The following is a 16,800-nucleotide window of genomic DNA, read 5'->3' as shown; positions in this document are numbered from 1 at the left end:
TTATGAGTGTAGAAGTCCCACTACTTGAACTATTGTACCACAATGTGAATGAGGCCCTCCATTATGTGATATACAGGTTGTATCGGAGTACCTCTTCCTTGTAATTTTTGGCAGCACTTGCACTTTATATACAAGTAAATATACAGGAAAGAATGTTTCTTAACAATATTTTTCTGTTTTGTGCGTATTATTGTCAGTCTGTAAAAGTGGCGTACTACTCGGACAAGATGGTTCCCAGCAAAGACCTGGGAGTCCAAGATGCATCCAGACATCCTCCCCTTGCTGTTTCCGAACCATTTCGGTGGTGTTTCCATCAATTTCTGACCTTTTCCTATGAACCAGGCACCCTCCCCTCTTCAGAGCAGGGGGTGCCTGGTTTAATGCTTGGGTTCTCCCATTGACATCCATTTTACTTGGGTGCTCGGTAGAGCACCCCAGCATCCTGATGTCTTCAGCCAGAGCACCCGAGCACTACGGTGCTCGATCAACACTATTTCCCACCAGTTCCCCCATACAGGTGACAATAGACATGACAACAGTGAAGTACTGAACGAAAGGTAAGTAGGAGTCGTAGTATCCATTGAGATGATGTAGATCTGCGATGGAATGACAGAGATTTATGAGCGAAGCCATTTTCCAGTGTTAGATCCTGAAAATGAGCACAGACTTTCAGTGAGGGTCCCTCCTGTTATGTCATGGGTAAAGTATACAGTCACAATTAAAAGTATTCCTGCTTCTTTAAAGGGAACCAGTCACCTCTTTTATGCTGCTCGCACTGATATCATCTGCAGTCCCTAGACCATGGTACTTGCAAACCGTTCTTGTTGTGTAATATCATTTAATGTTATTTGATTTATTAATGCCTCGTATAGCTTTTGTATGGCTCAGTCAGGGTTAACTATCCTAACTCAGCCTCTGATGGAAGTTAAGTGTGGACTTAGATGTGCCCCTAGCTCAGTCTATTGCACCTTACACCTCCTGCCTTGCATCCACACAAAAACTATAACATCATGTTCACCCCAACTACCACCAGGCAGGAGCCGCAACATCAGGTTGTGTCCTGATCGAAGAAAGGTTCCTCCTCCTATCACTGCCATAGCCTTAGAGATCATCTGTGTGGGGATTGCCACTGTGATTGACTGTTACAGCCACAGCCGCTACCTCTCTCATCCTCCTCTCTGATCCTACGGGGGTTGCGGCACATCTGTCTATTACTTTGTAAAGCTGTTGAGAAGAATTTACAGTGTAATGCTGGAGAAGAGTCATGGGCTGCCAGAGAAGAGTCCAGCTTATTCATGAGTTCCCTTTATCCCCGCCTACTTGTTCTTCAGAAATCTATGCTGGTGTCGGGAGTAACGGCTAAACGGCAGTTTAGCTGGCAGCTATCTCAAATGTATGGCCAGCCAAAGGTCCCACTGAGAGCTAAAGAACTACCCCCTCTGTACTGGGAAGATTTTGGGTGGGGCACCTGTTCGAATAACATATTAGGTCGCTGACACTTGCTCAGTAGGTTCAGACTAATTTATTACATATTAGTCAGCATTAGTAGACCTACCTTTAATAAAGACCAATTGCAAAAAAATATTTTTAGCTCAAAATTAGTGCAATACAATAATAAAAAAATTGCCCCCAAAGGTGTACATATCCTTTAAGTCCTTCATCAAATCATTATACAATTGGGAACTTTCTTTGCTTTCGATGATCTGTGTATTCTGTTTTATGATTGTCCCATCTTCTACACGTGTCGAAAGAAGACATTTTCTGCCGGCCACTTGGCTTAGCTTTGTAGATGGCCATGTTTGTTCCCATGCATAGTCAACGGTATGAAGGTTCACATAGTGGGTTGCCCATTCAAGAGCTACAGTAAGTAATGGAGAATACAACACAGGAAAACACGGTACAGTTGACTTTAATTTGGTCACACACGGTTGGTGGTCACAGGAGCACAGAGGATCTCATTTAATAGTGTCCTTTCATTTTTTGATATTTCTAAAGGAATTTATGAAATCACAAAGTTCCGTTCTCATCTGTCCACCGTTCAGCACATAGAATATCGGGTTCAAGCAGTTGTTTGTGCAGGCGATGCTGATGAAGAGAGGCATGAATTGAAGAATGTAGAACAAGGCTAGGAAGTTCATCTTGAGAACGATGACGAATAACGCAGTCTCTGCTATGACTAGTGGGGTCCATGTTATGAAATACACCACAATGATCGCAACCACAGTTCTATAGAGCCTGTGAGTATTAATGGTCTTGGATTTTCTTACATGCACAACTATAGTTATATTGCAAATAATCACAATACTAAGAGGAATAAAATATCCAATGATCAGAAAAGGTATCACAAACTGATTTGAGGTGAACTTCATCTGGTCCCAAATACCGAGAGCCTCCTCACCACCACAACACACGTGAGAGGAGCATTGCTTGAAGTAGGAGCCGAACATGGTGTAGATGTCAGAAACGTCTCTTGTAGCGTTCCCACTACTCTCATTATACCTATTTTTTGTTACTGCAGTATCTAGGGTCTTACTGCCATGGTAGGTGCACACTACAAATTCTCCAATTTTCACTTCCCCGCTATAGTAGAACACCAGGAGGCTGGACAGGATGGTAATGAACCAAATTATAGAACAGATCCAAAATGAAACGCGTTTGGAGATGAATTTGAGGTGAAACATTGGTTGTGCTACAGACAATACCCTGATGATATTTAAAGAGGTGAGAATTAAAACACTGGCGTACACATTAGCAGTCATTGAGAAGAGAAAAAGTTTACACACGTGGTCCCCGAAAGGCCAGGTGCCTTTAAAAGCTGCAATGGCATGAAAGGGTAAGCTCAGGAGGAAGAAGAAATCAGCAATGGCCAAATTCAGAAACCAGTATTTGGACTTGTGCTTCTTCATGACAAATCCGAGAAAACAGATGACCAATGCGTTTCCCACCAGTCCCACCAAACAGGTGACAATGGAAACGACAACAGTGGAGTACCGAAGAAAAGGTAAGTAGGAGTCGTGGTATCTGATGAGCTGACGTAGATCCGCGATGGAATGACAGAGATTTGTGAAGGAAGCCATTTTTCAGTGTTAGATCCTGAAAACAAGCACAGACTTTCAGTGAGGGTCCCTCCTGTTATGTCATGGGTAAAGTATACAGTCACAATTAAAGTATTCACACCTGACTCACCCCTTTTATGCTGCCCTGGCTCAAATCGTCTGCAGTTACCCAGACCAGGGTACTTGCAAACTGTTAATGTTGTGTAATGTTTTTTAACGTTATCTGAAGTATTATTGTACCTAGTATAGCTTTTATATGACTGGGTCAAGGTTAACTATCTTAACTCAGCCTCTATTACACTCTATACCTCCTGCCTTGCATCCGCACCAAAACTATAACATCCAGGGCACCCCAACTACTATCAGGCAGTTGCCTCAACCTCAGGGTGTGCTCTGAGGGAAGAAAGGGTGCACCCTTGTATCACTGCTATAGCCCTAGGGATCATCTGTGTGGGGATTGCAACTGTGATTGACAGTTACAGCCACAGCCGCTACCACTCTCATCCTCCTCTGTGATCCTACGGGGCTTGAGGCACATCTGTCTATTACTTAGTAAAGCTGTAAAGGAGAATTTACATGTGCATGCCAGTGTCGGGAGTAACAGCCGAACGAATGTATAGCCAGCCAAAGGTCCCACTGAGAACTAAAGAACTACCCCACCAGGAGGGGCAACTGACCATAGACTGTACTGAAAAGATTTATGGTGGGGCGCCTGTTCCAATAACATAGTGGGCCGCGGGCACCTGCTCAGTAGGTTCAGAGATGCATTTATTACATATAAGTCATTACTGGTAGACCTGCCTGGCGCTGGCCGAGTACATGAGGACCTGACAGGACAAGAATTTGCGTGGTTTGCGTCAATTACAGTTGTAATGCTTTAGCCCGTCTACCAATGACTTGCTTGTTTGCGCATCTGCCCCCGCCTGCTGAAAAGGTTCTGAATACCTTAGCATTTTTGCATTGGCCCAAACTACTAGTAATAGGACCAATGCCTGTGTCAGCCCAACCTTCTGCCAATTTGGAACCACCTACAGCATTAAGCAACTTTTAGATTTTTTTTCAGGGCCACTCCTCCCAGGCCACCTAAAATGCCTCAGTTAAAAAAAATGTATGACGAAGATGGTGTGGCTGAGCTAGCTTTTTTTTCTAGATAAATATACGTGGACATCATTCTGCATTTTCCCCCCTCTGATGGTCTGCTAAGCAATATACCAAAAGAGGTCAAGCCTGCGGCTACCAACATATGATACAAGGTGATATGCCCTTACCATAACTATCAAAGGTCCTCCACACTGTGCATTTCTAATGTTATGTAACTGTTCATGTAATGTGCCTGGTTCACCAGCAGGTGGCAGCAAACCCGGCAGAGCTATACTTAGATAGAATGGAACCTTCCATTTCATTCTAACCCCTCCCTGGAGAGAAGTGGGCGAGTCCGAAGGTTGGGGCAGAAGTTCTAGTCAGTCTAGTGTACCCTCTGCTAGGGGACAGGTGTGCAGGGGCACGTCTCTGCTAGACGTGCTCACGCCAGCCAGAGCACCCTAAGCTCTGCTGGCCATGGAGGCCAAAGCTTTAAACCTCAGGAGGCAGGAGGAAAGTTCCCTGACATAACCTAGAGTCAGACTACAAAGTGAAGTGCAGCATACAGAAGATGCTGAGTTATACAGCCAGCCTGCCAGTACAGCAGATTCAGTGGAGTTTGCCTGCCAGTTTCATGCTAAAGTCTGCTGGAACCAAGACAAGGCCTGTAAACCGTTTTGGAGAAACGTTTATGCAAAGTAAAGCTGCCATTGAACTTCATCCCAAGGTCTGGACTCAAGTTATTCTCTTCAAATCCCTCAATTATTCCCCCTATTTATTGCTTCGGAGCTAAAGCCAGGGGTCCAGCCATATCCAGGTAGGAGCACCGTGACACACATAAAGAAACAGCAACAGTTCCCAAATAAGAAAGCTCACGACCTTTTCAATGTCTGCAAGGGAAAGGAGCATTCCCCATATGATGCATACGAAATCATCCCAGCAGACGAACTTGCTCTTCAAAATGTAGTTTATTAAACGGTTCACAGAACGCGTTGCGGCATGTCAGCCTTCCTCAACTGCAGTTGTGGAAGGCTGACATGCCGCAACGCGTTCTGTGAACCCTTTAATAAACTACATTCTGAAGAGCAAGTTCGTCTGCTGGGATTATTTCGTATACACATAAAGAAACAGACATCCGCACTATACCACTAGGAATTTCCTACACCTGTGAAGCGCCATATTTAGGGCCCTAGGGGAGGCCGCCCGTTGCACATCTAACCACAAAGCACAAGCTGTGGTGGAGTAGACACCTGAGACTGTTGGTACCATCAGGAATGAGGAAGGGATTAACTCCGTCCTTCTTCTGGCCCAACATACCAACCCCATAAAAACCCTTTAATAATGACACTGACACTGTTCATCTTTTAACCCTTTTATTGTTGTTGGGTGGTAATCGGCCACAGCTTAAATATTCAAACGGCAAAACCATAAACCTTGAACCGTGCGCTCCGCCAACCGCTGGTCTCCCAGCGGGCAGATCCGCCCATTTTTCTCCAACACCTTTACGATGTAATAACTTGCCGCCAGCTGTGACTTAGAAAATTCCAACAAGGCACCTTGCCCATTTAAAGAGTCCAACCGAACCACATATAAACTCACCAAACTCACCCTGCTAATTTTCACCTGCCTGTGCTGCAGCGTAACTTCAGCCTTCTCACTCACCGCCTCATATGCAACGTACCCACAAGGTGGAACTCCACCTTGCACATGCTGGAGAGACTGTACGAGCAGCAGCAGGTGATAGTGGAGTTTCAGCTGCAGCACGCACGGGTGATTCGCTCTGCGGAACAGCACCACATCACCACCAACAAGTAGGCCTCCATCCGGGACGCGTGTGCCATGTTGCACTATTCCGAGTACTCCAACTCTGACGCCGCCGTCCTTAGCGTTACTATCCAATATCTATATCTCCTTGAGAAAATGCTTCAGGTGATGATGGATGAGAATATGGCACAGGAGGAGGAACAGGGGTCATTTGCACGGCTATCAGGCCAGTCGTCCACACGTGGCTCATGGAGTGGTTTCCTGCACCAACATTGGCCGGGTATCCAACTGTCCAGCCAGGGCATAGTTTTGAAGGATGAGGAGTGCACCCAAAGCAGCTCACGGGCATCATTTGAGCATGGCTGGAGGGATACAGAGGACACAGACGATACACCTCCCACAGAGGACAGCTTGTTGTTGCCTCTGTGTAGCCTGGCACACATGAGCTAGTACATGCTGCAGTGCCTGCGCAACAACCGCCGAGTTGCTCTGATTGTTACCAGTGCTGATTACTGGGCGGCCACCCTTCTGGATGTCTGCTACAAGGACAACTTGCCGTCCTTACTTCCGTCACTTGAGCGTGATCAGAAGTTGCGTGAATACAAGCACATGCTGTTAGAAGCACTACTGACGGCGTTCCCACCTGACAGCGGGGGCTCAGTGGAAGCACGAGTGTAGTGGACGGGAGAGTAATACCCCGTCACTACAGAAGGGTCACTTGGGTGTTGTCGTTCCCCCTTTAAGGGGAGGTTGGTAAAAACATCTTGTAATGTCATGCTATGTATTTTCCTGTTACTGTGAAACGTGCTTATGCAGGCCGGCTAGGGTGTCATTCCAGCTCTGAGTCACTAGAGGGAGCTAGGGAGCCCTAGGTTATATAAGGCCCAGTCAGGAAGTAACAGCAGTGTGTTCAGACAGTGGGAGCAGAGGTCAGAAATGATCCTGTGTCTGAGGGAAAGCCAGGTTATGGGCCTGTGAGAGCATAGCAGGCCTGAAGCCTGTCGGCTAGGAGAGGGTAGTAAAGGCCCTGTAACCGGGTTCCGGATCCAAGGAAAAGGTTCCCCTCCTGAGTCGTCATCCATTTAGCTGAAGCAGCATAAACAAGCCACAAGCCAAGACACAGATTACCACAGAGGCCGATCAGATAAAGCGAGAGGTACTCAAGATAACAGAGGAGGTACTAGATAAGGACAGCTTCAAGGGTACGCCAGATAAAGGGCATTAGACCTTGGAGAGAAAGTCACATGTAGCAGGACCAGTCAGGAATAGTGAGCAATCCGCCTGTACTGCATCTCCTGAAATCAACACTCTGTATAATTCATCGCTAAGACCGGCCTTTCTGTATTCTCAAGAACCACCTGTATTTTTATGAAAACCAACCGTCTTTTATGGAACTGTGCACTACCAGTGTCCGTGTGTTACCTTGACTGATATTCAGTAAAGTTCCAGTTTTTGTTGGCTACCCTATGCTTGCTTCATTCTTTTATAACATCATACACGGCGTGTCACCGTTTAATTGACACTGGCGTCACGAACTGTTCAATACCTGCCTGTTCCAGTATTTGCCCCAATTGAAGACGACAGTGGATCCCAGGTTAGTGGTCAATCTGCACTACAAAGCCCAGCATACACTACTGACCCCCTGGGACACTGCATCGCTCTTTTTGGCGTCACGAACAGGATCCGCATACTTCTGAAGTGCAGAGAAGTGTGAACTGTGTGCTTTAACTATTCCACCACCGTATTGCAAAGACTATATCCTTTATTTCCAAATCTGTGGATTACAATTGTGCCTGGGAGGAATCGGATGCGCTGTACTGTGTTGCGCTACCCCCAGAGAGAAAAATCGTATTTGTGGACTGTGTTTTACTGGATTTTTCGTCATCCTGCTTGCTGGCAGTGAATTGCAGCATCAGGACATCTAAAATGGCCGCCGACGCCATGAGGCTTTTTACTGCGCCATCAGGATGTGCAGAGGCGCGAATATTTGGCGCCGAAACCTTCCAAGAAGAAGGAGGAGACGACTGCCCTGGAGCGCCGCCCACCTTGAGGAGTGGCGAAGCGGCTAACTACTTTGAAAAGTTACGCCTGGGAGGCGGGGCTCCGATGGAGATAGACTGGCCCAGTGCGTGGGAGGAGTCAGAAGCGATGCAGCAATCAGGAAGAGAAGAGATGGCGTGTGCTGCTGAGAGCGAGGATGAGACCACGTGCGAGTGGGGCGCCACTCCACCGGACTTTCCAGAGTTGGGGCCGTGGGATCCTCTAGCCTGGACGGTCAATCCCGGAGCCCAGGCCATGGATCTGAGCATCACCCGACCCGAGTCCCCACCGATCCGCCGCCGGCATGCAGAATGGCCGGCTATCATGGAGGAGCTGAGAGCCGCGGTGGCAGAAAAGAATACTAGCCGGAAGAAGCGCTTTGAGGAGATGGCTAAGTCGATACAGGGAGACTCCTTCCCGGGTAAGCCCCAGCTCGAAAGGCGCCGAGGGATAGTGGTGTCCTTCGACAAGGACAAAGGCTATGGATTTATCCAGGAGCTGGGGACTGGCCGGGACTTCTATGTCAATCGGCGGTCGGTAAAGCGGCACTACCTCCCAGAACATCTCCACAATCTAACCATAGGGGAAATCGTGGAATACACTCCCGCTGAAAGCTTAAGGGGCCCCTACGCCACCGCAGTGACTCGCCCGAAGGCGCCGGCTGGAAACTGGGACTCTGAAAAAGACAGGGCCGAACCGGCTGAGATAGCTAGCGCGCGTGTGGACAAGGGCCGGACCACCCATCTTCAAAACCAGGTCTACCTCAGTCCAGATGTCTTCTGGGAGCCGATCGTGCTGCAGGGCCTGGAGGAGCGGTACCCCCCTCCGGCTGCAGTGAAACGAGAGGAAGAGCAGGAGCGGCAGGACAGCTATCGGAGAGCCGAGGAAAGTGCTGAGGCCCGGCGCCAAGCAGCCGCTGCCATTGTTCCCCCAGCGGCCGGACCCCCTGGACCTCCGGTAGATCCGACCACCTGTACCAAAGCAGAACTGGAGGCCCTACGAAAGAGGGTGTACTGGGTGGCGGACCTCGGCTGCGCAGGAGGCGAGCGGTGGTTTCCATTCCCGAGGACGGAGGCCGAGATGGAGGCCGTGAAAGACAAACCTCCCCCTCTAAAAATTGTCAGGGGAGACGGGTTTCAAATGTGGCCGTCCTTGCCGGAACAACTGCTGCAGGTGCCATATGTCGACTCGTCGTCTGAAGAAGAACATGATACCCGGCTGTGAGTACTTTTGCCCTCTTGTTCCTCTCCTTAATGGCCGTTTGTCCCTCCAGTTGGCAGAGCTGGTGAAGCTCGCTGCCAGTTACCCACGGCCGGTGGCATCCTAGTTAAATAATGTGCCACTGTGTATCAATGCTTCCAGCTGCCTTTGTTTTGTTTGGGACATCCGGTTTGCTGCTACAATCCCAGTTGTGCCTTATTTTGCACATGTTTTTCCCTTTTACCCCCATTTCAGGTTGAAAAGACATTTTTATGTCAGCACTATTTTAAAGGGTAAGCAGGACTTGCCAGGATAACAAGGCCCTGGTATTGTCAGAGTCCTGTATTGTCATTTTATATATGTGCTGCTGACAGTATTTAATAACCGGTTTTTTATTCAAGTATATGTGCCCAGAGATGGACTTCCTATGTGCAAGCCTCTGAGAGGTTAATTTATTATGGACTTATTTATTGTCATGGACTATCCTGGTTCTTTCAACATCCGCTGTGCCAGGTCAGCGCCCCCGTTCCACTCACTATCCTGTGAAAAAGAGAACGACGCCCCTTGTCACCAGACTTCGCCATTTCCAATTGGGTCTGATAAGAGTGTAATGGACATATATGCATGCATGTGTCTTTCTCTATTTCAGGTCATGATTCCAGTTGGGCGGGCCCTGATGGAGTACGAGGTCGTACTCAGCTTAAAGCAGCGGGGTATGTAGTGGACGGGAGAGTAATACCCCGTCACTACAGAAGGGTCACTTGGGTGTTGTCGTTCCCCCTTTAAGGGGAGGTTGGTAAAAACATCTTGTAATGTCATGCTATGTATTTTCCTGTTACTGTGAAACGTGCTTATGCAGGCCGGCTAGGGTGTCATTCCAGCTCTGAGTCACTAGAGGGAGCTAGGGAGCCCTAGGTTATATAAGGCCCAGTCAGGAAGTAACAGCAGTGTGTTCAGACAGTGGGAGCAGAGGTCAGAAATGATCCTGTGTCTGAGGGAAAGCCAGGTTATGGGCCTGTGAGAGCATAGCAGGCCTGAAGCCTGTCGGCTAGGAGAGGGTAGTAAAGGCCCTGTAACCGGGTTCCGGATCCAAGGAAAAGGTTCCCCTCCTGAGTCGTCATCCGTTTAGCTGAAGCAGCATAAACAAGCCACAAGCCAAGACACAGATTACCACAGAGGCCGATCAGATAAAGCGAGAGGTACTCAAGATAACAGAGGAGGTACTAGATAAGGACAGCTTTAAGGGTACGCCAGATAAAGGGCATTAGACCTTGGAGAGAAAGTCACATGTAGCAGGACCAGTCAGGAATAGTGAGCAATCCGCCTGTACTGCATCTCCTGAAATCAACACTCTGTATAATTCATCGCTAAGACCGGCCTTTCTGTATTCTCAAGAACCACCTGTATTTTTATGAAAACCAACCGTCTTTTATGGAACTGTGCACTACCAGTGTCCGTGTGTTACCTTGACTGATATTCAGTAAAGTTCCAGTTTTTGTTGGCTACCCTATGCTTGCTTCATTCTTTTATAACATCATACACGGCGTGTCACCGTTTAATTGACACTGGCGTCACGAACTGTTCAATACCTGCCTGTTCCAGTATTTGCCCCAATTGAAGACGACAGTGGATCCCAGGTTAGTGGTCAATCTGCACTACAAAGCCCAGCATACACTACTGACCCCCCTGGGACACTGCACGAGGCCCCCTTCACAGTAGATATGCCATGATGTATTCCTCTTCACAGTAGATATGCCATGATGTATTCCTCTTCAAAGTAGATATGCCATGATGTGTTCCCCTTCACAGTAGATATGCCAAGATATGTACCCCCCTCACAGTAGCTATGCCTAGATATGTGCCCCATTCACAGCTTCACCATTACAATCAGCTGTGGGCCCCCTCAGGAGCAGTGGGCAGCGGCAGTTGCCCAGGTATGCTGGGTGCTGATGCCAGCCCTGACAAAGAGGAATAAAATATCCAATAATAAGGAAAGGTCTCACTAATTGATTTGAGGGGGACTTCACGTAGTCCCAAAAACTGATCGCCTCCTCACCACCACAACACGCGTGAGAGGAGCATTGCTTGAAGTAGGAGCCGAACATGGTGTAGATGTCAGAAACGTCTCTTATAGCGTTCCCACTACTCACGTTATACCTATTTTTCACTACTGCAGTATCTAAGGTCTTACTGCCATGGTAGGTGCACAGTACAAATTCTCCAATTTTCATTTCCCCGCTATAGTAGAACATCGCGAAGCTGGATGGAATGATAAAAAAACTGATTATAGAACAGATCCAAAATGAAACGCATTTGGAGATGAATTTTAGATGAAACATTGGTTGTGCTACAGACAATACCCTGGAGATATTTAGGGAGATGAGAATTAAAACGCTGGCGTACATATTGGCAGTCATTGAGAAGAGAACAAGTTTACACATGTGGTTCCCCTAAAGGCCAGGTGGTGGTGTTGCTGGCAGATCCTCTGTTTGCAAGGTGGAAGGTGCCACTGTCACTCCAGAGGGGGATGAAGAGGCCAAGACTGCAGCAGAAGAGGAAGCAGGAGGAGCCAGAGACCCTTCTTGGTTTTTGAGGTGTCTACTCCACTGCAGCTCGTGCTTTGCACTTAGATGCCTGGTCATGCAGGTTGTGCTCTGGTTGAGAACGTTTATGCCTCGCTTCAGGCTCTGATTGCACAGCGTGCAAACCACTCGTGTCTTGTCGTCAGCACATTGTCTGAAGAACTGCCACGCCAGGGAACTCCTTGGAGCTGGCTTAGGTGTGCTCGGTCCCTTGCTGCGGTGGGCAGTAGCAGGCGTACTGTTTAGCGGACGGCCGCTCCGCTTTTTCACCCTGCTCCCTCTTCTGCTGTGCTGGTGGCTCTGTGCGACCACTGCCTCTTCCTCCGAACTAGACAGGTTACTCGCATGATCTTGATTCCATGTGGGGTCGAGGACCTCATCGTCCTCCACATCATCTTCCACCCAGTCTTCACCCCTGCCCTGCTTGTCGGTCTACACACTGCAGAAAGCCACAGCAGTTGGCACCTGTGTTTCGTCATCATCCGAGACGTGCTGCGGTGGTCCTCCCATGTACTCATCCTGAAACATAAGTGGTTGGGCATCGGTGCACTCAATCTCTTCCACTTCTGGGGCAGGGCTATGTGGATGGCCCTGGGAAACCCTGCTAGCAGAGTCATCAAAAAGCATAAGAGACTGCTGCATGACTTGGGGCTCAGACTGCTTGGCTGATTTGCAAGGGGGTGAGGTCATAGACTGATGGACATCACCTGCAGGTGCCAAACAATGTGAAGGAACTGGAGGCACTGTCAGCCACCCAATCTGTTATCGGCTGTACTTGTTCTGGCCTCACCATTCATAGAGCCGCATTAGGCACGACCAAATAACGCTGAAGGTTCTGTCACCTACTCGCACCTGAGGAAGGTGTTTCACTTGTGCGTGTAGCTGGCACAAATCGACCACGTCCGCTTCTTGCAACAGGAGCTCCACCAACACCAGCAGCACCACGAACGGGGCCACGCCCCTTATTTGACGCTCTCCTCATTCTTTGCGTTTACCAAGATGGTTTATCTCAGGTGACAATGTAACCGCCAATAGTCAACAATTAAGTTCACTGACAGTGAGGCAGTGCTGGTGTCATAAAGAGGAAAGATTTCTTGAGGTCACACAACAGCGTGACAGGCGAATTTTATACAATTACTTCACGGTCACAAAAATTTTTAATTTGTCAACCAACAATGTAACAGCAGTATTGACTGGTTGTATTGGACCTTCACAAATGCAGCAAAGGCCGCAAATGTAGTGTCTTGTAGTGATGAGCGGGAGGTGCCATATTCAATTTCGCGATATTTCGCGAATATTCGATTGAATATTCGTGTTATATTCGTCGAAATCGAATATTCGTAATTATTCCAATTATCACGAATAATATGCGATTTAATTAATCGCATATTGCGATTTTTTCTCTTTTGATAGTATAAGGCAACATTTCTATGACTAATTGACTATGGCTAGGCTAATATGTGCATTTTACGAATATTCTTAATTTTGCTCTAACTTCGTCTTTTAGAATATTCATAATATTCTAAAAGACGAAGTTAGAGCAATATTACGAATGTTCGTAAAATGCACATATAGATTGTAATTTAGCTAATATAGTGCTATAATCCTTTTTTTTCTTCTAAAATTTGTTTTGCCTCTTATGAACTTAAGTTTTGTAAAATATGTACACTATTAAAAAAAATTACTATAGCAGTATATTAGCTAAATTACAATCTATATGTGTATTTTACGAATATTCTTAATATTGCTCTAACTTCGTCTTTTAGAATATTCGTAATATTGATCTAACTTCGTCTTTTAGAATATTTTACGAATATTCTAAAAGACGAAGTTAGAGCAATATTAAGAATATACGTAAAAAGTTGAAATCGCAATTCGATAATTATAACTTGAATTAATCGGATTGCGATTACAACTTAGCACTGCTATATTCCATATTAGGCTAGAATTAATGAATATGGAATAATTCGCTTTGTGATATTGAAATAGAAGATTGTTATACATAATTTTTTGAAAAATAAAATATATAAAAAAAAAAAAAAAAAAGAATATGGAATATAGCAGTTAAGTTGAAATCACAATTCGATTATTATAACTTGAATTAATCGAATTGCGATTTCAACGTAATTCTCAAATCTGACAGTACATTCTAGTATATGTAGACGTTCCCATGGTGATGGGGACGCTCCATGAGCACGGAAGTCGGCAGAAGCGGCAAAGGGAACTGACTGGAGCAGCCAGGAAGCCAGGAATCCAAAGGACAGGTAAGAACTACTTTAGGGAAGTGGGAAAGTAAAAAGCAATAAAAAAAAAAAGAATATTCGATTTCGCGAATATATAGAACTATATTCTAAATCATCGTCAAATCTCGAAGTTACGACATTTGAGAAAAAATTCGCAATTCGAATATTCACGCTCAACACTAGTGTCTTGCACAAAATGGGTGTTTTTTAAAACCAGAATATGACTGCAGTATTTAAAGCTTGTATTTGACTGTCACAAATGCAGCAAAGACCCCAAATCTAGGGTCTCTCACAAAATGGGTGTTTTTTGAAAACCAGAATATAACAGCGGTATTTAATGCTTGTATTGGACTGTCACAAATGCAGTGCAGGGCGCAAATGTACTTTTTAGCAAAAATAAATAAAAATATGTCCCCACAGAATCTAACAGATGGATTTACTTGGATTGTACTTTACAGAAAAAAAAAGTGAATATGTCACGCCCTGGGTCCCTGAACTCACAGACTGATTCCCTATATTATTTTGCCTTCCCCTGGCACATATGCAGTGAAGGTGCACTTAAAAAATGGGTATATGTTGCCCACTGAACTAAAAGAACTGGTTTAAATTATTGTCCCTGGCACATATGCAGTGCTAGTGCACTGAACTTTCACAAAAAGGCCGCCGGCCCACACCTAACTAACAGACGGATAAAACGTATTTTTCTGTGTCACTGGGCTCAGGGCAGGGTAAAAAAATGTTGCACTGCACCCACAAAACAAAATCTAGGTAGATCGCTGAGTTAACAACAAGTTCTTTCCTATTCTCTCCCTCACAGCAGCAGCATCCTCTCCCTACACTAGTAAGAGCAGAGTGACGTGCAGCGATACGTGACTCCAGCTTATATAGAGGCTGGGTCACATGCTGCACTGGCCAATCACAGCCATGCCATTAGTAGGCATGGCTGTGATGGCTTCTAAGGGCACACGAGTGAAACGCTTGTTGATTGGCTGCCCTGCAGCCGTTCAAAAAGCGCCATTAAATCGTCGAACACCGAACTCGAACTTTTACTAAAAAGTTCGGGTTCGGGTTCAGTGTCCAAAAATCCTAAAGTTCGGTACGACCCTAAGTGCAATGCAATAATTAAAAAAATTGCCCCCAAAGGGGTACATAGCCTTTAAGTCCATCATCAAGTCATTATAAAACAGGGAACTTTCTTTGCTTTTGATGATCTGTGTATTCTGTTTTATGATTGTCCCATCTCCTACACATGTCCAAAGAAGACATCTTCTGCCGGCCACTTGGCTTAGCTTTGTAGATGGCCATGTTTGTTCCCATGCATAGTCAAGGGTATGAAGGTTCACATAGTGCGTTGCCCATTCAAGGGCTACAGTAAGTAATGGAGAATACAACACAGGAAAACACGGTACAGTTGACTTTTATTTGGTCACACACGGTTAGTGGTCATTCAAAAGAGCACAGAGAATTTGATGTAATCGTGTCCTTTCATTTTTTGCTATTTCTAAAGGAACTTATAAAATCACATAGTTTCATTCTCATCTGTCCACCGTTCAGCACATAGAAAATTGGGTTCAAGCAGTTGTTTGTGTAGGCGATGCTGATAAAGAGAGGCATGAATTGAAGGATGCAGAACATGGCTAGGAAGTTCTTTTTGAGAATGACGACAAATAACGCAGTCTCTGCTATGACTACTGGGGTCCATGTTATGAAATACACCACGATGATCGCGACCACCATTCGATAGAGCCTGTGGGTATTAATGGTCTTGGATTTTCTTACATGCACAACTATAATTATATTGCAAATAATCACAATACTAAGAGGAATAAAATATCCAATGACAAGGAACGGTATCACTAACTGATTTGAGGTGGACCTCACATGGTCCCAAAAACTGAGCGCCTCCTCACCACCACAACACGCGTGAGAGGAGCATTGCTTGAAGTAGGAGCCAAACATGGCGTAGATGTCAGAAACGTCTCTTGTAGCGTTCCCACTACTCACATTATACCTAATTTTCGCTACTGCAGTTTCTAAGGTCTTACTGCCATGGTAGGTGCACAGTACAAATTCTCCAATTTTCATTTCCCCGCTATAGTAGAACACCGGGAGGGTGGACGGGATGGCAAGTAACCAAATTATAGAACAGATCCAAAATGAAACGCGTTTGGAGATGAATTTGAGGTGAAACATTGGTTGTGCTACAGACAATACCCTGGCGATATTTAAAGAAGTGAGAATAAAAATGCTGGCGTTCATATTGGCAGTCATTGAGAAGATAAAAAGTTTACACACCTGGTCCCCAAAAGGCCAGGTACCTTTAAAAGCTGCAATAGCGTGAAAGGGTAAGGTCAGGAGGGAGAAGAAATCAGCAATGGCCAAATTCAGAAACCAGTATTTGGACTTGTGCTTCTTCATGACAAATCCGAGAAAACAGATGACCAATGCGTTTCCCACCAGTCCCACCAGACAGGTGACAATGGACACGACAACAGTGAAGTACTGAACGAAAGGTAAGTAGGAGTCGTGGTATCCGATGAGCTGACGTAGATCCGCAATGGAATGACAGAGATTTGTGAAGGAAGCCATTTTCCAGTGTTAGATCCTGAAAATGAACACAGACTTTCAGTGAGGGTCCCTCCTGTGATGTCATGGGTAAAGTATACAGTCACAATTAAAGTATTCACACCTCACTGAAAAATATTAGAATGAGACTGGATCGCACATCCTCAATACTATGCTTTTATCTAACATTGCTTCTCAGCGCAATATATAGTATACCTACCCCTATGTTGCATACTGTACATGAGGCATTGGTATACCATTTGATTAAAA

General features: G+C 45.9%; 2 protein-coding genes across 2 annotated transcripts; both read right to left on the bottom strand.

Annotated features, from left to right (window-relative positions):
- Window positions 1–1,973: 1,973 nt before the first annotated feature.
- On the bottom strand, window positions 1,974–3,077 carry LOC122945464 (chemokine-like receptor 1). Its single transcript, XM_044304532.1, has one exon. It carries the CDS (start codon window positions 3,075–3,077, stop codon window positions 1,974–1,976), a length of 1,104 nt encoding a protein of 367 aa, XP_044160467.1.
- Window positions 3,078–15,450: 12,373 nt separating this feature from the next.
- On the bottom strand, window positions 15,451–16,554 carry LOC122945463 (C5a anaphylatoxin chemotactic receptor 1-like). The gene has a single exon (XM_044304531.1). It carries the CDS (start codon window positions 16,552–16,554, stop codon window positions 15,451–15,453), a length of 1,104 nt encoding a protein of 367 aa, XP_044160466.1.
- Window positions 16,555–16,800: the final 246 nt, after the last annotated feature.

The sequence above is a fragment of the Bufo gargarizans genome, chromosome 8, assembly GCF_014858855.1.
Source record: "Bufo gargarizans isolate SCDJY-AF-19 chromosome 8, ASM1485885v1, whole genome shotgun sequence".
NCBI lineage: Eukaryota > Metazoa > Chordata > Amphibia > Anura > Bufonidae > Bufo > Bufo gargarizans.
Note: the sequence above shows the minus strand (reverse complement) of the source record. Positions and strands in the feature narration are given on the sequence as shown.